Source organism: Acinonyx jubatus, chromosome F2, assembly GCF_027475565.1.
Source record: "Acinonyx jubatus isolate Ajub_Pintada_27869175 chromosome F2, VMU_Ajub_asm_v1.0, whole genome shotgun sequence".
NCBI lineage: Eukaryota > Metazoa > Chordata > Mammalia > Carnivora > Felidae > Acinonyx > Acinonyx jubatus.
The window spans coordinates 16,749,919-16,773,178 of NC_069394.1; the positions used below are offsets into that span (position 1 = coordinate 16,749,919).

The 23,260-nt window shown below is 43.5% G+C and overlaps 1 protein-coding gene across 1 annotated transcript; it reads right to left on the bottom strand.

Moving 5' to 3' along the window:
* Positions 1–241: 241 nt before the first annotated feature.
* Positions 242–19,392, bottom strand: NTAQ1 (N-terminal glutamine amidase 1). The gene is made up of 6 exons (XM_027063951.2): positions 19,260–19,392; positions 13,798–13,897; positions 12,670–12,720; positions 6,352–6,500; positions 5,318–5,442; positions 242–727 (listed from the first exon to the last, which is right to left on the bottom strand). Exons 1-6 carry the CDS (start codon positions 19,346–19,348, stop codon positions 618–620), a joined length of 624 nt encoding a protein of 207 aa, XP_026919752.1. The 5' UTR covers positions 19,349–19,392; the 3' UTR covers positions 242–617.
* Between the last annotated feature and the right edge of the window lie 3,868 nt (positions 19,393–23,260).

The window sequence follows — 23,260 nt, forward strand, 5'->3', positions numbered from 1 at the left end:
GCCACCGCCCTGCCCTCAAGGAGCTGACAGGGCAATGGGAGAGAAACGAAACATCCAAAACAGACACGAAATACACGCATCTATATCATAACAGAAGGAATGACTGGCATGAGTCGTCACATGTTTTAACAAATGAGCATTGGAATTTCTTAGCAAATAGACATTGCATCAAGTTTCAATCTGACATATCAAAAAAATTATAATTTTTAAAAGTTTTTTTAATGTTTATTTATTTTTGAGAGAGAGAGAGAAAGAGAGAGAGAGAAAAAGCATGAGTGGGGGAGGGGAGGCAGAGAGAGAGAGAGGGAGACACAGAATCCAAAGCAGGCTCCAGGGTCTGAGCTGTCAGCACAGAGCCCGACGTAGGGCTCAAACTCACGAACCATGAGATCACGACCTAAGCCAAAGTCGGAAGCTTAACCAACTGAGCCACCCAGGCGCCCCTTAAAAAAATTATTTTTATTAATTTTTTTGTTCATTCATGTTTCAACTCAACTGAATTAAAAGAAGAAAATATAATTCCAAGCCAAATGTACCATAGTGTTTGCTGTCCCAAATGAAGAGATGGACTGTTCATGTCCTAGAATTTCTCCATAGTTTACATCCAGATGTCCCTTTCAGTAGTTCTGACTGCCAAACCGATGTACAAATTCAGACAGGGAGTAGACAGCTCCCCATCCTACCTCAGGATCCATGCTGATAAAATCATTCAGGTTCATTTTGGAATCTAAAAAATACATGAAAGAAATGTTCACTGAAAACACAATTGGTTTATTGGCTTAACAGCAATACAACAACCCAGAAGACCAAAAGAAGGGAAAATTATCCAGATGGAGAAGGGTTCAACATCACTTCTGTGGTATTCTTGTCTCAAATGCATAACCTCAATCTAATTATGACAAAACATCACAGAAACCCAAAGTGAGGGACAGTCTACAAATAACTGACTCTTCAAAAGTATAAAAGTTGTAAAAGGAAAGAAAACAAAACAAAACAAAACAAAACAAAACAAAACAAAGAAATTGCCAGGGATTGAAGGGGACTGAGGAGACGGGACAACTAAACGTAATATCCTAGGTTATGTTCAAAGGGCTGGAGAAAAACAGGAGCATAATGAAGAGAGAGAGAAATGAAAGGTATTAAATCAGTCCAAAATGGAATGTCTAGACATAAAAAAAATAAAATACGTAAAATGAAAAGAATGTGCTGGATGAAGTTAACAACAAAGTAGTTAATGCAGAAGATAAGAGCAGGATGCCTGGATGGCTCAGTCGGTTAAGCATCTGACTCTCGGTTTTGGCTTGGGTCACGATCTCATGGTTTCGTGAGTTCAAGCCCTGGATCAGGCTCTGTGTTGATGGTGCGGAGCCTGTTTGGGATTCTCTCTCCCTCTCCCTCTCTCCCACCCATGCTGTCTCTCTCTAAATAAACAAACTTAAAAATTTTTTAAAAAAAGAACAATGAATTTGCAACAAAATAAAAGAATTATTCAAAATGAAGCACATACATAAAATGTATGAAAAAAACAACCAGACCTACTGACCTCTGAGAATAATACCAAGCCATCTAACCAATGTGTAGCTGAAGGACACGAACTTAAAAGGGGGTCAGAAAAAATGTGAGGGAATAATGGCCAAATGTTCTCAAATCTGATGAAAACTATAAATCCATCAATCTAAAGGTCTTAAAAAAAAAAAAAAAAAACTCAAGTGGAATAAGCCTAAAGGAGACTACACTAGTCCATCATAATCAAATTGCTAAAAACCAGGGATAAAGAGAAAAACCTTAAAAAATATTCAGAGAAAAAAAGACACACTACATTCAGAGTAATGAATAAGAGATCAGAGCCTGTGCATGCAGAAAACAAGAGAGACGTCTTTAAAGAACTGAAAGAAGAAAAACATGTAAATCTAGTATACGTTACCCAACACTGTATCTTTAAAAATGAAAGCAAGCACTTAGGATATAGAAAACTAGAAACAGATTCGCTAACACCCTTATAATAAAAAAGCTAAATAAACAACTTTTGTTGAAGTCCTCAGACAGCTAGGAACGCAACTGGAAATAAAGGTAAGACAGGCATCTGTCAGGTGAGATGGGGCGGAAGTTCTTACTGACCTGGGTAGGTGTCAAACTCCATTAGACCCCAGTAAGTCTGCGAACTTTTTTAACAAACTACTTTTAAAAAAATCTGTATTTGTTTTCTAAGAGTTTTTCCCCTCCCTCCCTTTTTTTGTTTTGTTTTCTAAGACTTTTTAATGTCATCAGAGAAAAAATGACTACTATCTGCAACCATTATGTACAAGATCAATGTATAAAAACAAAATAAAAAAAAATTTTTTTTTTAATTTTTTTAACGTTTATTTATTTTTGAGACAGAGAGAGACAGAGCATGAACGGGGGAGGGTCAGAGAGAGGAAGACACAGAATCAGAAACAGGCTCCAGGCTCTGAGCTGTCAGCACAGTGCCCGACGCGGGGCTCGAACTCACGGACCTGAGCCGAAGTCGGCTGCTTAACCGACTGAGCCACCCAGGCGCCCCCAAAATAAAAATTTTTTAAAGATCAAGGCAAAACAAATAAACGTCTGCCTCTAATCTCCCCACGAGGCACTACAACATTTCTGTTTGTTTACTTAACACCGGTCCTCCAGCTTGGCTCAAAGTAGCCAGTGTTACCATACATTTGGAAGCGGGAGGATGAGAAGTGTATGTGGACCAGAGGCAGGAAAGGACTTAGAAAGAGAGGGGGAAATTTGGTGTCCTCTATAGTTCAGCCTAAGAAAATGTCTTTTAAAACTGAGACATCAGTGGCTAGTGCTGGAACTGACTCTTCAGGGCAAGGCTATATGACCGTGAATTTCAGTTTCCTTCTCATCAGAAAAAAAAAAGAGATCTTTTCTTTAAAACACATTAAACACGGAGTTGAAAATAGCGGTCTTGGGGTGTGTGGGTGGCTCAGTCAGTTAACCACTCAACTCTTGATTTCAGCTCAGGTCATCTCACAGTTCCCGGGTTCGAGCCCTGCACTCTGCACTGACAGTGCAAAGCCTACTTGGGATTTTCTCTGTCCTCCTTTCTCTGCCCCTCCCCCCATGTACTCTGTCTCAAAATAAATAAACTTAAAAAAAAAAAAAAGATGGGGCATCTGGTTGTTCAGTTGGTTAAGCATCCAACTTCGGCTCAGGTCATGATCCCATGGCTCGTGAGTTCGAGCCCCACATTGGGCTGGGTTCTGTGCTGACAGTTCAGAGCCTGGAGCCTGCTTTGGATTCTGTGTCTCCCTCTCTCTCTGCCGCCCCCCCCCCCCCCCGTTCACGCGCTCTCTCTCTCTCTCAAAAATAAACAAACATTAAAAAAAATTTTTTTTAAAAGAAAACAGCAATCTTGCAGACACATGGCCACCGAAATTATTAAACATATTATCCCAATATTCTACATATCAAATGTACTAAACTTTAAGTCATAAGAGTTAATTCCACAACTAAACTCAGGGTTCTGAGTGAAGCTGATATATATTAAAGTACCTAAAACATGCATTAAAATTTGGCACTTTCTTTAAAAAAAAATTTTTTTTAACGTTAATTTTTTTCTGAGAGAGAGAGAGAGAGAGAGAGAGAGCACACACATGAGAGAGGGAGACACAGAATCTGAAGTGGGCTCCAGGCTCCGAGCTGTCACCAGAGCCCGATGTGGGGCTCGAACCCACAAACCGAGAGATCATGACCTGAGCCGCAGTCAGATGCTTAACTGAGCCACATAAACACTCCAAAGTTGGATATTTTCTTGAAACATTTTTTATCCTGATTTTTTATAAAACACTACCAATTAGCTACACGTAAATCTCACTTATCCTAACTTCAAATACATTCCTTTGATAAACACAGGATTTGAAGTAATTAATTTACCACCTGACAGAACATCACGGTGTGGTTAAATTATGACATGAAGAACCCGTCAGTTTACCCACACTTCAGAGCAGATTCTTTTGTTTCCACCTCAAGTTCAGGAGGTCCCTGATGAACTAACTACACACAAGGCAGAAAGAGACACCACCATCCCCCTCCTCATCCTCCCCAGCTGTGCATCAGAGGCAAAGGGCTCACTTAACCTTAATGCACTTAAATGCATGCATCTATCAAGTGAGGAAATTAAAGTTGGCCTGCGTTGTGGTAAAAACTAAGCTAATACGTAAAGCGGCCAGCACAAAATAGCATCTACTGGGCAGCAGTCATCGAAACCGAAAGGAATGACCGGAAGAGGCTCAGGCTGGCGGGCTGGTGTTAACTGAGTGTCTGCCTTGGGCTGGCTCTGCATCGGTGCTCACGTCTAAAAGAGAAATGGGGGGTGGCTGAAGGCACACTGTCCCAGACCACAGCCTATATGACAGGCTGTCCAAGACTAGAAGGAAGACCTGTGATGCCCTCTCCCAACCCAGGAGCGATCCCATTTCTGACGCCCAGACTAGGAAGCAGGCTGGCGGACCGAAAAGCAGCTCTGAGATAAATTTTTAAAATCCTAACAGCCTTTCACAGAGGGCCTCAAACATCAGTCGAATCCTCTTTTGGTGTTCAGATACACCAACTATATTTACTTTCTTCCTTGCTGAGCTCCGAATGCTACTGCCCTATTTTTCTGGCACGCTGCACAGCTGACAGAGCATTTCACACAGAAGGCTCATCCACGGGATGGGATGGCCTCCGCAAGAAATGGCGACAGTGCGAATTACTTACAATGTTTCAAGCTCGTGCCAACGCCAAACGGGAACAGGGTGAAGAACTCTTTATCTCCTTAAATCTCAGAAAATTATTAACTGGACTGATGCCTAAAAGCACATAAAGGAGATGAGTGGTACAAGAAAATCTGCTGGCTCTCCCTTCCTTCTACTGCAGGTCTTATCAGAGAGCCAGGGAAATGACATCTCACATATCGCAAGGATGCCCTAGGGGCTGCTGTCACCTTACCAGAAAACCCCACCAAGGCAAGGTGCTACTAGCTCCAGTGTTGAAGGACAAGCCCACAGACCTCCTGAAGCCCAGCGTCCTGGCAGCAGACCAACCAGCACCCTGGCGGTGTGCAAGTATCATGGTTCTGCTCTGTACACCTCCCCTCTGCCGTGAGGTCTTGTGCCTTCCAGTCCCGTTCTCTGGGCTTCGATTCCTGAATCTAACAGATACGCACATCTATGCTCCCTCTCATCTTCTTACGACTCAGGGAGTTTCATACAAATACCAACACACAATTTTTGTCCTTGGTTAAGGGGCGATGCTGATGTGCATGGTGACCGGAAACCTCTCTGAGGAGGCACCTTTGGCTCACCTCCAGTTTCGATGCAGGGATATGATGGAGGAGGTTCTCTCCAGTTCCCACTGGAATCTTTCATGTGAGATCGGTCAGAAGCAAAGTTCTTCAAATATGAATCTGCACGGATCACTCGAAATTTCCTGCAAATAAAGCAACATTCATTTACATTAGCAAGGTTTCCCAGTGAAATTCTAACTCAATTTTTTTTTATTTTTTTTATTTTTTTTAATTTTCAATGTTTATTTATTTTTGAGACAGAGAGAGTCAGAGCATGAACGGGGGAGGGGCAGAGAGAGAGGGAGACACAGAATTGGAAGCAGGCTCCAGGCTCTGAGCCATCAGCCCAGAGCCCAACGCAGGGCTCGGACTCACGGACCGCGAGATCGCGAGATCCCGCGAGATCGCGACCTGAGCTGAAGTCGGACACTTAACTGACTGAGCCACCCAGGCGCCCCTCTAACTCAATTTTTATACAGACTCATTTTCAATGACATACACGAAAGTACCCAGGCATTTTTGTACTACCAGTAATACACAAATATAGATGCAGCTTTACAACCTGTTAAAGAAGCCACAAGAAAGGATCAGCTGAAATAAAAAAACTACACAGGCACAGAAATACATCCAGTTGTCTTTATTTACTCGATTGTATGCCAGGGACAAAGGGCATAACCTTTACGCACCATCATCACAGACCTCTCAATTATATCATCATTAAGGCCACACCCCACACACCCACACATACCCACAAACACACACACAGGAGAGAAATCCCCAAACTGGCTTTCAGAAGACACCTGGGATCTCATCACACACATTTTCAAAAGATGTCAACCTTTATATGTTGGACAACCTTTAAAACTTCAAAACACTTTGAATCTTCTGTGTAGCACATCATTTTCAAGTATCAACTCAATAGTGATGCCAAAACAAGTGATCTTTGCAAAACAAATGCCAAAAAAACCCCCACAAAATCTCACACACACACTCCATACAACTGTCAAGGTTTAACTTCAGAAAGTAGGTAAATCCATCCTAAATCTCCTCACCTTCTAAACTGTGGATGGATGTCCTCATCAGACTTAAATGCATCTTCCACGTAAGTGTCAAAAGGACAGGGAAATGGCAGGACAGTGTCAAGATCATAAATGAAGCTCTGTCCACCACTTGAGACATGAAGCAGGACAACATGGTAATCCTAGAAATAAAAGTTGCTGAAGTTAACCAAGTTACTTCACCATCGTGAATACAGTGTTATAGGTTACAGTAATGATGGATTTTATGTTTTATATGTAATATATTTATATATATTTTATATATACCATTTAATGGTTTCATATATATACATATATTTTATATATATACATATATATAAAACCATTAAAATGGTACATATAAAATATATATATAAGATATATTATATACAAATATATATAAAACATAAAATGCATTATATATATGTATATATATATATATAAAACCATTAAAAATGAATACAAAACTAACACAGTTCTTCTTATAATAGCAAAATAAAGCAAATGCTAATCCCTAAAAAAAGACTAAACATCCGGTGATAGGGAACACTTAAATAAGTACTGAAAATGTTCATATATATTAAATGTATACCCTTTGACCTGGCAAGTTTACCTCTAGGAATCCATCCAACAGATAAAATGGCCATATGCATGTAAAGGTATATATGCAAAGAAAATCTCTGCAGCACTGTTTATAATAGTGAAAATTCAGAAACAGTCAAAAGTCCACTAGAGAGAAATAAACCACAACGCAGCTACTAAAAAGATTCAGGTAAATTTATGTAGAAAATGGAAAAAAAGTGGGGGCGCCTGGGTGGCTCAGTCAGTTGAGTGTCCGACTTCAGCTTGGGTCATGATCTCACAGTTTGTGAGTTCAAGCCCCATGTCAGGCTCTGTGCTGACAGCTCAGAGCCTGGAGCCTGCTTTGGATTCTGTGTCTCCTTCTCTCTTTGCCCCTCCCCCACTCATGCTCTCTTGTCTCTCAAAAATAAAATAAAAATAATTTTGAAAAAGACGGGGGGGGGAAGCCTGGGTGGCTCAGTCGGTTGAGCGTCCGGCTTTGGCTCAGGTCATGATCTCGCGATCCGTGAGTTCGAGCCCCACGTCGGGCGCTGTGCTGACAGCTCAGAGCCTGGAGCCTGTTTCAGATTCTGTGTATCCCTCTCTCTCTGACCCTCCCCCATTCATGCTCTGTCTCTCTCTATCTCAAAAATAAATAAACGTTTGGGCGCCTGGGTCGCTCAGTCGGTTGAGCGTCCGACTTCAGCTCAGGTCACGATCTCGCGGTCCGTGAGTTCAAGCCCCGCGTCGTGCTCTGGGCTGATGGCTCAGAGCCTGGAGCCTGTTTCCGATTCTGTGTTTCCCTCTCTCTCTGCCCCTCCCCCATTCATGCTCTGTCTCTCTCTGTCTCAAAAATAAATAAACGTTAAAAAAAAATTAAAAATAAATAAATAAATAAATAAATAAACGTTAAAAAAATTAAAAAAAAAGAAAACGGAAAAAAGGGTATGTTACATAGTTGGATAGGAAAAATAAACTGCAAATATGTACTACATGTTATTTTTTAAAAGCTATGTGTATACAAAAATAAATTCAAAATGGATGAAAGACATAAATTTAAGACAGGAAACCATCAAAATCCTAGAGGAGAAAAAAACAGGCAACAACCTCTTTGACCTCAGATGAGCAAGGTTCTTCTTCTTATTAGACATGTCTCTAGGGGCAAGGCAGACAAAAGCAAAAATGAACTATTGGGGACCTCGTCAAAATAAAAAGCTTCTGCACAGTGAAGGAAACAATCAATAAAACTGAAAGGCAACCAGTGGAATGGGAGAAGATATTTGTAAATGACATATCAGATCAAGGGTTAGTATCCAAAATCTATAAAGAACTTATCCAGCTCACCGCCGAAAAAACAAATAATCCACTGAAGAAATGGGCAAAAGACATGAATAGACACTTTTCCAAAGAACACATCCAGATGGCTAACAGATACATGAAAGAATGCAGATGCTCAACATCACTCACCATCAGGGAAACAGAAATCAAAACCATAATGAGATACCACCTCACACCTGTCAGAATGGCTAAAATTAACAACTCAGGAAACAGCAGATGTTGGCAAGGATGCAGAGAAAGGGGAACCCGTTTGCACTGCTGGTGGCAATCCAAACTGGTACAGCCACTCTGGAAAACAGTATGGATGTTCCTCAAAATATTAAAAATAGGGTTACTCTATGACCCAGCAATTGTACTACTAGGAATTTACCCAAAGGATATAGAAAATGCTGATTTGAAGAGGCACATGTACTCCCATGTTTATAGCAGCACTATCAACAACAGCCAAAGTATGGAAAGAACCCAAATGTCCATCGACTGAGGAATGCATAAAGAAGATATGGTATACATATACAATGGAGTATTACTTGGTGATCAAAAAGAACGAAATCTTGCCATCTGCAACAATGTAGACAGAACTAGAGGGTATTATGCTAAGGGAAATAAGTTAGAGAAAGATAAATACATGATCTCATTCTTATGTAGAACTTAAGAAACAAAACAGATGAACATAGGGGAAGGGAAAGAAAAATAAGATAAAAACAGAGAGGGAGGCAAACCATAAGAGACTCTTAAGTACAGAGAACAGGATTTCTGGAAGGGAGGTTGGTGGGGGGATGGGCATTAAGGAGGACACTTGGGATGAGCAGTGGGTGTTACATGTAAGAGATGAATCACTAAATTCTACTCCTGAAATCATTATTATACTATATGTTAACTTGGATTTTAATAAAATTAAAAGTTCTGTGTATATATACACATGTACATTCTGAAGTACACATGCATGTATACGCATTGAGGAAAAAGTATGCAAGGATATCCTCCAAACTTAACAAAGGGGATGGCTTGGGCTAGCCTAGAATGGGAAAGAAGGACTATACGATGTTGTTAAATCAGCCAAGCCCTAATCTGTAACCATTTAGGGGAAAGATGAAGACAGCTTCTCCTTTGTGGCCTCACTCCCAGATGGTGGGCACTGTCCAACACCAGTTAATGGCTAGAAGGGATGTCAGGGAAGTTATTGAGGGGCAGGAGGGCAGTCTGATGCTCTGAGTCCCTTGAAAGAAAAGCGCTCTCACAGAGAACAGCACTGGGAGATAAAAAGCTCAATCACATTAGTACCACATAAGTAACACCACCTTATATTTCTAGTACTTCGGAGCTTAAAGAGCACTTTCTCAAACGTTGTTTTATCGACCCTATGGAGGGGAGGGGGTGATTAATTAAGACTGGAGATGCTGTGCCATCAAAGCCTAAGAGCTTCCTTTGGCTCCAATGCTATCTTCATAAAGCAGAAATAGCATCAGAAATGGACGCTTCTGCCCTGCACTCCCCTTAATGCATCCTGCCCTCCAGAGAAATAAAGTAGGAGCAACCCACCTTCCAGCCCACACCTGGCTGTGTATGTGTTATTCCCATCCTTCTGCAGCAACCTTTTCCACCTCTCTCCCCATATCCATCCCTCGAATGCCCGCTCACATGCTCACTTCCCATGAGTCTCCTACTTCCTGCCAGAAGCAGTCTCTGGCCTTGTCCCAAATCTGTGTCTCTCTTGACATCTTCTACCTCATATTACAGGGGTTTTGAAGAGTGCATACTCCCTTTTACTTGTAGTTAACAGTGCTACTGAAATATCAAAGATGCAAAGATGAGAAAGGTAAGTCCTGACCCCGAGGAGTCCCCGCAGCAGAGTGTGAAACAGCCAAGTGCTACCGGAGGGACAGTGTGATGATGGCAGACAGCAGGGAGCCTTGCAGGTGAAGACATTCTGGTCAAACTTTGGCCCCTCCCCTTCCTCTTTTATAAAATGGAGCTAAGTGCAGTGTCTACCTCAGTGTTGCTGAGACAATTAAGGAGATTATGTAAGTAAAAACTTTTTAAAAGCTAACCAAGAGGGGGGCATCTGGGTGGCTCAGTCGGTTGAGCGTCTGACTCTTGGTTTTGGCTCAGGTCATGATCCCACGGTCATGGGACTGAGCCCCATGTCAGGCTCTATGCTGAGCATGGAGCCTGCTTAAGATTCTCTCCCTCTCTCTCTCTCTCTCTCTCTCTCCCTCTGCCCCCCTCCCCAACTCTCTCTCTCTCTCAAATTAAAAAAAAAAAAAAAAAAAAATTTATAAAAGCCAACCAAGAAACAGAGCGGAGGGGGGCCCAACAGCCAAGGAAGAGTTTCACTGAGGAAAGGCTGCCACTGTTGAGTCCTGCCTGAGGGGACAGAGTTCCAGCAACCAAGTACAACTTGTGGAAACGTATAAGCAATGAATACCCACAATCTCTCAGTTTGGGTCCACATTCCTACATCCCAGATGGCTGATGAACTTGAGAAGGAAAGTAGGCCTCAACTCCAAGTCGCCTTTATAAGCACAGACGTGGAGTCAAGGAATACAGATCAAGCGGGAGCAGCCTCACTCTCTGAGTTGGGTTCAGCGCTTGCCCAGATGCCCGGAAAAGACCAAGCTGGGCTCGGGGAGGGAAACCCACATAGAAGGTGATCCGCTTCTCGGGACTGGGTGTCTCCACCCACTCAGGGCCGCCTACCCACTTCCTACAACAAGACAGCCTTGTGGCAAAGATACATCTGCCAGAGGATGGGGGGGGGGGGTACTTCTTGCAAGAGGAGTCCCCACCCTGGGCTGCCGTGAGATGCTGGGTTAGGGGGACATGACCAGAGGCCCTTTCTCTTCAAGTTTGTCTAAAAGGAGAAGACCATGACTCAAAATCAGCTGAGTGGTTCAGCGATGGAGACGACCTCTAGGGCCGATGGACAGTGCACAACAGGGGTCCTGTAGCCATCGTTGCTAATGAGGGAAGCTAACACTTCTCGAGCACCAGAACCAGACACCATACCCCGTGCCAGCATAATGCTTCACACGCATTATCTCATTTAAAAGACTCACTACTCCACTAACCAGAGGAGGACGCTGCACAAGGAAGGCAAGTAACATGTCCAGCTCACACAGCCACCAGTGGCAGTACTGGGAGTCAACCCCAGTTGGGCCTTAACTGGATTAACTGGGCCAAAACTGGATTTTGGCTTTAATGTTAGAGCAGCAAACCACCCGCTGGTGAAGGAGGCAAGAATGTGAGCTCTGTGAGGCCAGGGATTTTGGTCTATCTTGTGCCTGGCATATAACAGGCACTCAGTAAATACAAGTTAAATAAAGGAAAATGATGCCAATTCGAACGATATCTTATTTTAAATAAGTATCAGAAACAAGCTTTTCTTTTATTTTATCTTCATGTTACTAGCCCCATCAATTCTTCAGGGGATAGGTTAATGTAACACATAGATGTGTACTATAAAGGGCCTGGGCCTAAGACCTAGTCCTGCCACTAATCAGCTAGATAACCTTGAGCTTCTCACTTTGGCCTCTGGGCTCATTTCTTCACCTGAAAAATGAAACGGCTGCAGTAGATCTGGGTTTTTCAAATGCTAGTCATGCATGGTCACTTAGGAGTCTGCTAAGAACACAAACTCCTGAACCCTTCTCTATCTAGATCAACTAAATCAGAAATGTACATTTTTAAAAATTTTGTTTATTTATATTTGAGAGAGACAGAGAGAGCACAAGCAGGGGAGGGGCAGAGAGAGACAGAGACAGAATATGAAGCAGGCTCCAGGATGAGCTGTCAGCACAGAGCCCGATGTGGGGCTCGAACCCATGAGCCAAGAAATCATGACCTGAGCTGAAGTCGGACACTTAACCGACTGAGCCACCCAGGCGCCCCCAGAAACCTACAGTTTTAACACAATATCCAGATAATTCTAAAGTGCAGCTGAACTAGATATTGCTAAAGTTCCTTCCAGTATAATGAATAAGAGTCTAGGAGACCACAAATATATCTGCCTATAGGGGCACCTGGATGGCTCAGCTGATTAAGCATCTGGCCCTGGATTTCAGCTGAGGTCATAATCACATGGTTCATAAGTTCAAGTGATACACAGAGCTCTTGCTGAAAGTATGGAGCCTGCCCGGGATTCTCTCTTTCCCCCTCTCTTTGCCCCTTCCTACCTCCCTTCCTCTCCCCTTCTCTCTCTCAAAATAAATAAATAAACTTAAAAAAATACATAAATAAAATCTTTCCTATAATAATAAAATTAAATGAAAACATGTCTATAAGTACTACCTTAGACAAAATAACATCTATTCGCAAAAGGTCAATTATTAATAATTATCAGAGCCAGTCTCTACTGCCCTGTCACTTCTGCTTTACCAAACCACTCAGGGATTACAAGTACTAATGCACCAGAGGCTTCTGTATTGACCATCTTACCCAGATCACAGGTCCATCTCCAGGTCTTGCTTGTTGTTTCCAGATAGGTATCTATAAAATACAATCAATTTCATAAGCCACAGCTGCAGTTAAACCACTACTGAATTCTTTAAAGCAATACATAAATTAAAAATATTTCCAAGCAACAAACAATCAAGGTAAAAGAATGAATGAAGAAGAAATCTAAATCCTTCCAAGTGTCTTTAACAATGAAAACGCAAAAAATTAATTATCTGATGTTCTTTGGAAAGCAGAAAGAGGCCTCAACTGGGAATCAGAAGGCCGGCAGATTCAAGTCTTGCTTTCCCCTCATTATTCATGGGACCTCCATGAGTCTCTATTTCCTCATCTATAAAATGGAGCCAACTATCTGAACCCTGCCTACTTCACCATGTTTCCATTAGCATCAAATGAAATGACGCTTACAGAAGTGCTTTATGGAGCTCCTGGCTAGCTCAAATGGTAGTACGTGTGACTCTTGATCTCGGGGTTGTGAGTTCGAGCCCCATACTGGGTACAGGGATTACTTAAAAAATCAGATCTTAAAAAAAAAAAAATACTTCACAAAATATTAAGGGCTTCCTTTATTTTTTTAAAGGCTTGCTTTTTTAATACCTCATGTAAGTTTACCATTAGTTTATTTAAACTCCAGAGACAAACCTGACAGTATGTGGCTCTAGTCTCAGCAATTTTAAAAGCTCTAACCTAATACCTAAAGGGATTTAATCTATGTAAATATACCATCATCTATTTCTTGACCTACAAATAAGTGATTAAACTTTTCTAATTCAACTGTGCTCTGAAAGGAAAAAATATTTCATTCAAAAATAAATGTTAGGGGCAGATGGGTGGCTGAGCTGGTTAAGGTTCCAACTATTTCAGCTCAGTCATGAGCTCATGCTCATGAGATCAAAGCCTATGCTCAGCACAGAACCTGCTTAAGATTCTGTCTCCCTCTCCTGCTCCTCTCCCCAGCTAGCACTGTCTCTTTCTCTCTAAAAACAAACTTTAAAATGTTGCTGTATTTTATAGAGCAGATTTTAGGATGGTGCTAACCCCATACTATATTGACTTTCTATTGTCATTCTAAATCTCTTGTTCTCTTTCTGCAATCACTCACCAACTTACCATCTTCCTCTCATTAGATATGAAGACAGCGTAGCACTCTTCTAAAGGATACTGGTCATGGTTTTTGATGTATTCACAAAGCTTCCAAATATTTTCTTCACTGAAACAAAATAATAGTTTGATCGATATAATTAAACAGTAACACTCCGTGTCATTCAAATTTGAACAGAAGACTAACGAGAACATAAAAGAGTCGGAAGAGATCTTAAACACGATTTCATCCAGCCAAGGGCTGATGTTTGAGCCGCCTCTGAAACACCCTCAACAAGGTGTTACCTGTGTGCTGACCTCTCTGCTAACACAGTGCTCATTACCTGCCCCAGCACTGCTCTGGACATGGAGGCATTTTACAACTGATAAAATGCTGCATCGATACTCCACAAGTTTTGGGTCCAGGGACTTGAGATACAAATGGATTCCACTTATGGAATTTTCTGCCACTTACGAGGTAAGAAACTTTAGACATCTTCACCTGAGTATCTGCTTTTCTCATCTGTAAAATGGGGACAATCACATCACATTATAAACACTTGACAAATCTTAGTTAACACTGGTTCACTGCTCCCCTTAGGAATGGGGCAGGATGAGTGTTCTGGGTAGGTGGGCTTCTGGCTAGAAAAGACCAGGGGCAGCTATGTGATATGCTTAGGAATTCTTTCGGAGGGAGACTCTGTGAGTGGTATTCCCTGCGGCCCTCTGGTACAAGTCAGGCCCTGACTTTTACAAAGTTCTTTCCCATACTGTGCTGAATCCCATCTTCTTATACTTCTGCACCAGGTGAATCTCTTTTCTACGTGACAGGTCTTCAGATATTTAAAGCAGTAGTCAGAACCACCTAAGTAAATCAATGCCCAGTGCATGAAACCAAGCCATCCTGATGGCCACAGGCACACACCCACACAGACAAAAACAGTCATTGTTGTCGGTATTCATAGCTCAGCCTCAGGATTGCTGTCTTTTCCCAATGAGCCACACAGCACCTTTGTTCAAAATGAGCTACATCAGTACTCAGCTCATACTTGTGACTCAATCTGTCAAAGCCTGATTTCCAAACACCTACACCACGCTACCTGAAAATGAAGGCAGGCATGAATGGCACTGATGAATGCCACCATTTTATGGCAATACAAACTTTCAATTCACAATTTTGACCTTGTCTACCTGTCTCAACGCTCCATACAACTACATGTAAAGTACTAAAGCTGAGTGGTTTTTTTCCTATGATTTTGTTTTCTCTAAAATACCTAAGAAATCTCACAGAAAAAGTAGTGATAGAGGTAAAAACAGGAGATTGGCACTCACTACTTCCAAAGGATATGCAGTATGGAATAACAAAAATGTACTGTTTCGATATGACATAAACCATGTATTAACTAAATTTTCTTAAACCTGGATGTTCTAAGACCAAGTTTTCAGAAGACATTTGTTTGTCCAGCCTGCAGAAATTCTGGAGTTGCTCACAAACATCTTCAAGAGCCTGTGATGTAAAAAGCACTGTGCTAAGTGCTTGGAGGATATAATGATAAATTAGAGCTCACAGACAGTGAGAGGAGACATACAGATCCATAAATAAGCAAGCATCATAGATGGCCATAAAAGATGCATGGAAGAGGGAGTCATTAATTTTGAGGCACACAGGAAGATTGGGGAGGTATAGGTCAGTGGTTTCTCCTTGTTTGTTCCCCCACTCCCAGTCCCAAGGATGGGCAAAGAATTAACACAAAGACTTCAAGAATCCATGTATACCCCAAGAACTGTTGGCAGTCTGAATACGTATACGGCTGGACATACTCTGTCTTTTATTTTTCAAATATGTGTAAATGTTACACGGAGGAAAAAAATTAAATGTTAAGAGTTATTGAACCTATAGTCCTTTTTTATCATCAATTTTTTTTTCAAAAGTACAATTAATATCATGTAGGAGGATCTCAAGAAACATCTGACGTTTAAAAAAGGAGGGCCTTGGGGCGCCTGGGTGGGTCGGTCGGTTGAGTATCCGACTTCAGCTCAGGTCATGATCTCTCAGTTCGTGGGTTCAAGCTCCGCATCAGGCTCTGTGCTGACAGCTCAGAGCCTGGAGCCTGCTTCGGATTCTGTGTCTCCCTCTCTTTCTCTCTCTCTCTCTGCTCCTCCCCTGCTTGCGCTCTCTCTCTCTTTCAAAAATAAACAGTAAAAAAAATTTTTTTTTAATTAAATAAATGAAAATTAAAAAGGAGGGCCTTGGGGCGCCTGGGTGGCTCAGTCGGTTAAGCAGCCGACTTCGGCTCAGGTCATGATCTTGCGGTCCGTGAGTTCGAGCCCCGCGTCGGGCTCTGTGCTGACAGCTCAGAGCCTGGAGCCTGTTTCCGATTCTGTGTCTCCCTCTCTCTGACCCTCCCCTGTTCACGCTCTGTCTCTCTCTGTCTCAAAAATAAATAAATGTTAAAAAAAAAAAAAAAAAAGAGGGCCTTATACTTGGAAATGCTGGGAGTTGCTGTTGGAACAGGAAGAGCACAGACTGGGTGTGAGCCCTAGCATCCATTTAACTGGTTTTAAAAACGAGCAGAGGGGGGATGGTGATAATAATGTTCCAACCTACTGGATGATTATTTTGGTAGCAGAAAGTCTAACAGAGCAGCATTAAAATAAGATTCTACAAGGGTTACCGGTGATGGGCTGAGATCAGAGAAGCAGGCAGAAGGAAAGGACCCCTGGGGCACAGCAGGCACTCAGCCAACATCTGAAGAATACAAAACAATCACAACAGAATCAGATGTGCTCTGTAAAGAACCTAGTGCCATACAAATATTGGTTACCACTATCAGCATTAAGCTGAGTCTTAACAGATAAGTAACAATTGACAGAAGCTAACTGAAGCAGAGAAGAGGCATTTATCTCAAGGTTTCACGGCAGAACCTACCTGAAAGGTTCTGACAGGGTAAAACACCGCTTCTCAACCAGCGGCAGTTTTGCTCCCCAGGGAACATCTGGCACTATCTGGAGACATTTTTGGTTGTCACAAATTGCGGGAGGGTGCTACAGGCATTTAGTGGGCGGAGGCCAGGGATGCTGCTATACACTCTCCAATACACAGGACAGCCCCCTCACGACATTAGCAAGCTCAAAATGTCGACAAAGCCCTGGCTTAGAAACCCTGGGGTAGAGCCCAGTAGGCAGGTTCAAAATGGGTTTGGAGAAACACATGGTGACCAGATCTTAAAGGACATGCAATGCTCAGGAGACAAAATCGTCTATGCCTGTATTCCTCGAAATGGGATCAATGAACCAGCGTTAAGACTCCTCCACTGTAGAGTTCACACATCCAGACTCTCTAGAGTGGAGCCCTATGATGTGCATGCTTTACAAGCTCCTAGGCAATCTAGGGCTCATCTGAATTTAGAAAGGCTTTCAGCAGTGTGAAGCCCGCTAAGGTTCAGGACCTGAGGGGATAGGAGAGATCTGGGCAGAGGCCTGTAAGGAAGGACCTGAACAGGCCCCTGATAGCCAAGGAGGGCCCGGGGCCAATGGCTAAAGGAACTTAAAGGAGAAATCTACTGAAGAGAAGCCCACCCCCTACCATTCTTCCACCAGATGGCTCCACTCCAATTGTGCCAGACATCTTGTTCCTAGAATACTCCTGCACACTTTCTTCCCAGAGCCTTTGCACCAACTGCTCCCCCGCCTGCCATGATTTTCTTCCAAATGCACAAAGCCCCCACCCTTTTTTCCTTCAGATCTCTGCTCAAATACCTCTTTATCAACAATGCTTTCCTTAAATATCCATTATGAAATAGTGAATCACTGTCTCTTACCTAGCTTTATTTTTCTAGTAACACTTACCACCACCCAAATATGGTTTACTTGGCTTTGCTTGCTTTCCCTGAACCAAAACAGAAGAACCATGAGATCTTACCAGGGAATTTGTCTACTCTGTTCATTGCTGTATTCCAAGGACCTAAAATGGTGCATCACACGATCCAATTGCCTAAAAAACATTTACTGACTGAATACATAAAACAATGAGTGGGCATTAGGGACAAGAACAGGATTTAGGTGAGAGGTAAGACAGAAACAAAGTGCAGTAACTAAGAAGCATGGACTCCTGGGGGTTCCTGAGTGGCTCAGTTGGGTAAGTGTCTGACTTTAGCTCAGGTCATGAGATCACTGTTCGTGGGTTCGGGCCCTGCATTGGGTTCTGTGCTGACAGCTTCAAGCCTGCTTCAGATTCTGTCTCCCTCTCTCTCTGCCCCTACCCCGCTTGCATGTGCATTTTCTCAAAAATAATATATATAATAATTATATATATATATATATATATATGGAAGAAGCATGGACTCCTCTATTACAGAAGTTCCAGTTTCAGCACTGTCTCTTGCTCGATGTATGATCTTGGACACAGCCTCTCTGTGGCTCAGTCTTTTCATTAGTAAAATGAGGTAAATGATAAAACCTATCTCCTAGCCATGGAGGGAAACATTTAGCATTGGCCCTAACATGCAGTCAGAACTGAACGAACGCTAAACTCTTGGTGATGGCGGTTTGATGACCAGCTAAAGGAGGGAAAGGTAATTTTAGATGGCCCTAAGGTTTCTTTTGCAGAGACTGGAAGTTGGGGAAGAAGTCATTACTCAGGGAAGGTAAGGATAGGTGTGGGAGTGGAAAAGACAAAGGTAGGAGTGGTGATTCAGCCACACAGGTGGCCTAAAATAGGGGTATAGTGTGTGGACTCCAGAGCCAAACCCTGCAGGTAAACCCCCATTCCTTCACTCACAAGATATGTGGCCTTAGGCAAATTAGTTGCGCCCCTCTGTGCCTGGGTGTTCTCATCTTTAAAATGGGGTAACAATAGTAGCTACCTCCTAGGATAACTGTGGGACTCAAATGAATTAGTTTACATAAACAAAACAATGTTTTGGCATGTAGCAAATGCTATGTAAATGTAACGGGTGTGATAACGACAACGTGGTGGTTAAGCTCATGGTTTCTGGTTACAAGAAGGCCTGAACTGGATTCCTGGATGCTATTAGCTAATGACCTTGGGAAAGTTATTGCAAAATCTCCGTTCTTCCACTCTCTTCCAAAATTAAAATGACTTTCCCATCAGTGTGAAACCACAAAGGCTTGAGCGGAGTAATTTGCAAAGATTCTCTACGCTCCACCCTCCGCCTCCACCTCCCCTTCCAGGCCCCCAAACCCTGAGATCTGCTGAGAAACCGCCAAGCGAAAAGCGCCGGCATTAGTAATGCACCACCGACCCTACCATTCCTGGGAATTCCGCCCACTCCACCCCCACCATCCAAAGTCTACACTCCATTCAAGAGACGAGGGCTGCCATTCCCTCTCCCTTCATCCCCCAAGCCAGAAAACCCGCCAGTCGAGGCCCAGAGCCCCCGGGGAGGAGCCGGGAGGAGGCGGGGCCTGGCTTCGACGCCAAGACCCAGAGAGCCAGGGAGACGCCGGGGGCTGCACCCGCGCCCCCTCACCAGTAGCAGCTGTTGTAGACACAGGCGTCCCGCGGGGGGCTGGCCGGCTGGTAGCAGGCGGCTGCAGCGGCGGGGACATCCCCCTCCATGACAGGCTGGCTTCGGCCGGGGGACAGGCCAGAGGCTGACCCACTGGACCAGCCCCGTGTGCAGGATTCGGGGGAGGAGCCGGCGCACGCCAGACCGCGAGGGTTTTCGGGGCGGAGCCCGGGGCAGCTGGTGCTGTTCCCGGGTGGTGGAGCCAAGGTTGGGTAGGCGGAGTCTGGGCGGAGCGAGCGACGCAGGTTCCGGGCGCGCAGTGCTGAGGAGGGAGGTGCAAGTTCCGGGTGGATGGAGCCCGCGGCTACGCGGGTTTTGCAGATACCGGTAGGCGGAGCCCGGGCGGGAAACGCCGAGCTCTTCCGGGGGGGTGGAGCTAGAGCGAAGTGGGAGGATCCCGGGGGCGGGGGGCTGGTGAAAGGCGTGGATATCCAGTGGGCGGATCCCGGGACCCGGAGGATTGTGTAATTCCGGGTAGGCGGGGCCAGAGCAGGTGGGTGGAGCAAGGGCGAGCGGCCTTGGGGGAGCTCGGGTCCATAGGGGCGGAGCCGGGCGAGCTCTGGGGGCCAGTAACCCTGAGGATCCGGTCAGCTGGGGAGGACAGAGGTCGGCTGCGGGTGTCTTGCTGGAGTCTGGGGAGGGCGTGGAGTTTGCAAATCGCCCTATCCTGAACTCGGCTTCAACAGTGCCCCGGAGGCGTGTGAAACTCTCTTCCAACCCAGGGTTGAGGTTGCCGGCTGTGGAGGAACCAGAGGAGATGCGGAAAAGCAAGTGAAATAAGAGAACCGTGTATGTGAAAAACGAACCTTTAGCAGTTTTATCCTAGAAGCCGCGAAAGCCCGGGGAAGGAGGGGGAGTTAATTCCAAATATGTCCGCATCGGGCGGTTTTAGAGAGGAATAGCACCCCCAAATCTCACCGTGTTGTAACATTTGATTATAATAGGAGAACTATGTGTATTGATTCAGAAGCTATGTTGATCCCTTGATAGAGTTAAGTTTTAAAAAATTTAAAAAGAGTTCCTATGGCATTCATTTTGTGTTAATCATGTTTGCTGGCAATCTGGAAGGAAAGGCACCACATTATTAAAACAGTGTTTATGATGAGTTTATCACTTTATACTTAATAGCCTTCTGCATGGTCTTATATTTGTAATGAACATATGTAACTGATCAGGGTACTTCCCACTATGAAAACTGAAATTCTTAGTTGGTTTATAGGCCATGTGCAGTCAGGTTTTTCCAGTCTCATGAGTTCAAAAGCCCATACATAAATCCTAAAGACTTTGAGCAAAAGTCCTTGGTAAGTCATCAATTTATTGCCTCTCTACTCTGAATACACCCTTCAATATAGGCTCTATGATAAATAACAGAATTCCTTTAAGCATTTCTCCTTTAGGGGCGCCTGGGTGGCGCAGTCGGTTAAGCGTCCGACTTCAGCCAGGTCACGATCTCGTGGTCCGTGAGTTCGAGCCCCGCGTCGGGCTCTGGGCTGATGGCTCAGAGCCTGGAGCCTGTTTCCGAATCTGTGTCTCCCTCTCTCTCCGCCCCTCCCCCGTTCATGCTCTGTCTCTCTGTCCCAAAAATAAATAAACGTTCAAAAAATAAATAAATAAAATAAAAAAAAAGTGGGCACCAAGGTAAGCCTTCTCAGTAAAGTGTGCTGGAGGAAGAAGCTTTCTGCAGTTTCTGGGAGGGTAGAAGAGTTTGTGGAGTGTGGTCCTGAGAACATCCAGTGGAGTCTGCCCCAGCCTTGGGCTCAGGCCTCTGTGACCTTACAGCTTTAGTTTGGCAATAACCTTCCTGCAGCCCTCTTGACACAGAAACCAGACCCCTCCCCTGTGAGGCCTGCAGGCAGCCACTTGCCCATACGTCTTAGAGAAGCCCTGTCCTATGCACAGTTACCTGTGGCTGGTACGGTCGGTCACATGCTGAGCAATCAGTCCTTCACCAAGCCTCTCTTTTTATGAAACTCAAGACAACAACCCTTCCATTCCCCCTATGCACTCTGAGAGCCTTCTACCCCAGCTGGCTCCCAGAGTCCTAAGGTATCCCTACACCACTGGTTGGTGATTGCTCCCTCTACCTTCTTCTCTACTTAAGGGAAGTTGAATTTCAAGAATTAACTATGATAAAAGTGAAACCAAAAGACATAAGGAAACTATGGTACCTAGGGCTGAGGACAAGTACTCAAGAAAGATAAATTTGAAAGGGGTATGCACCCGGTTGGAGGCTTGGGTTGCCTACCAGATAGCAGAGAAGTCTGAGTTGCTGGGCAAACAATAGAGAAGGGGGTAAAGAAGAGCCAGGAGTCTGCTACAATGTGCTTTCTTTATGCTTCTATATGCTTCAAACTTTCTCTTATAAGTAAGAACTTTTTGATTAAAAATATAGATCATTTTTAAAATTCATGTGATTTCATAGTAGAGACTATAAAAAAGCAATATGGTTTCAGAGGAATAAGGTTCTAATGCTTAGAACTCGATTCTGACCTGTAAACTCCAATGATCTAGATGAGGAAGAAATAAGAGTGCACTCAAAGAACCCAAAACCCAATGAAATAAGGATACCAAAGGGCTGCGTTTTACAGAAAAGGACACAGAACAAAGGAAAGTATAAGAGGGCCACAGATGTGAAAGGGGAGATCAAGAAGCAGGCAGCACATGACACATTGAGGTTTAACCACAAAAGGAGTTTTTTAAATTGGGGGAGGAGGTATTTTTAATCCTCAATATTAAGAGCTAGAAGAAAAGAAAAAGAAAGATAATACTATCACCTGGGACCTTGTGATAAGGGACCATGTAAGTGAAAGAAAACCAACAGTCTACTTTGATTGTGTTTTCTCTCTTCTTTATCAAAGAAAATGACCCTCAGGCTGTAAAGAATAAGGGAAACAGCGATGAGAGGAAATTAAAGATAGGTGCAGTGGCAGAAAGCCCCAATTTGCCTTGCAAGGGTTACAACTCTTCAGGGTTACAAATCTTTGGACCCAGATGAGAGACATCCCAGCATACTGAAAGCACTCTAGATTATGACCCCAAAGCCTTTATTATGGATCTTGGAGAAAATATGTTGGAGGAGATGACATAAGACTAAATATGAATACTTGCTGTCTTGAGTTTCATAAAAAGGAAAAATATGTATTCCAGATGCTATACTCTGTGAACTTGATGCCTATTCCCAGGATGAATTGTGACCATGAAGAAGAGGTGATAATTTAGGGGCCTTTAGTGGTTTACCAAGCCCATTTCATGCCAAATGGACCTCATCTCATGCTGTTGAAAGAATTAATTGATCATTAGACTAGAATTATAGCATAAACCATATAATTTGATTCTAACAAAGCAGCTGGCCCAGTATCAGTCATGACTCATTCAGATAGGAGTCAAGGCAGAAAGGCTGTTTATTAGCTTGTTTAATGGGAAGGACACTGAAGTGGCTCTCAGAGTCAAAAGATGAGCTGCAGAAACCAGGGTCTCAAGGGACCGGAAGCAGAATCCACTTCCCCAGGTCTTCTTTCCTCAGTGTGCTTCTCAGTGCTCGGCTCCATCCTGAGGTGACTTTACTTCCTGCTGTGGGGAGGACGGCCACTGGCAGCCCCATATTCATATTTTCCAGGCTTGGCAACCCCAGTGGAAAGAGAAAACTCCCTTTTCCTCATAGCAATCACACAGAGCAACTTGTACCTTTATTTTTTACATTTCTGTGCTGCTTCGACGTTTTTACATGTGCAGTTGACCCTTGAACAACATAAGTTTGAACTGCGTGGGTCCACTTATACGCAGTTTTTACAGTACCGCAAATGTATTTTCTCTTACGGTTTTCTTAATTAACATTTTCTTTTCTCTTACTTTATCATAAGAATACAGTATATAGTACTATAATAAAATAAGTGTTAACTGACTTTATATTATCAGTAAGTCTTCTGGTCAACAGAAGACAATTAGTAGTTATGTTTTCTAGG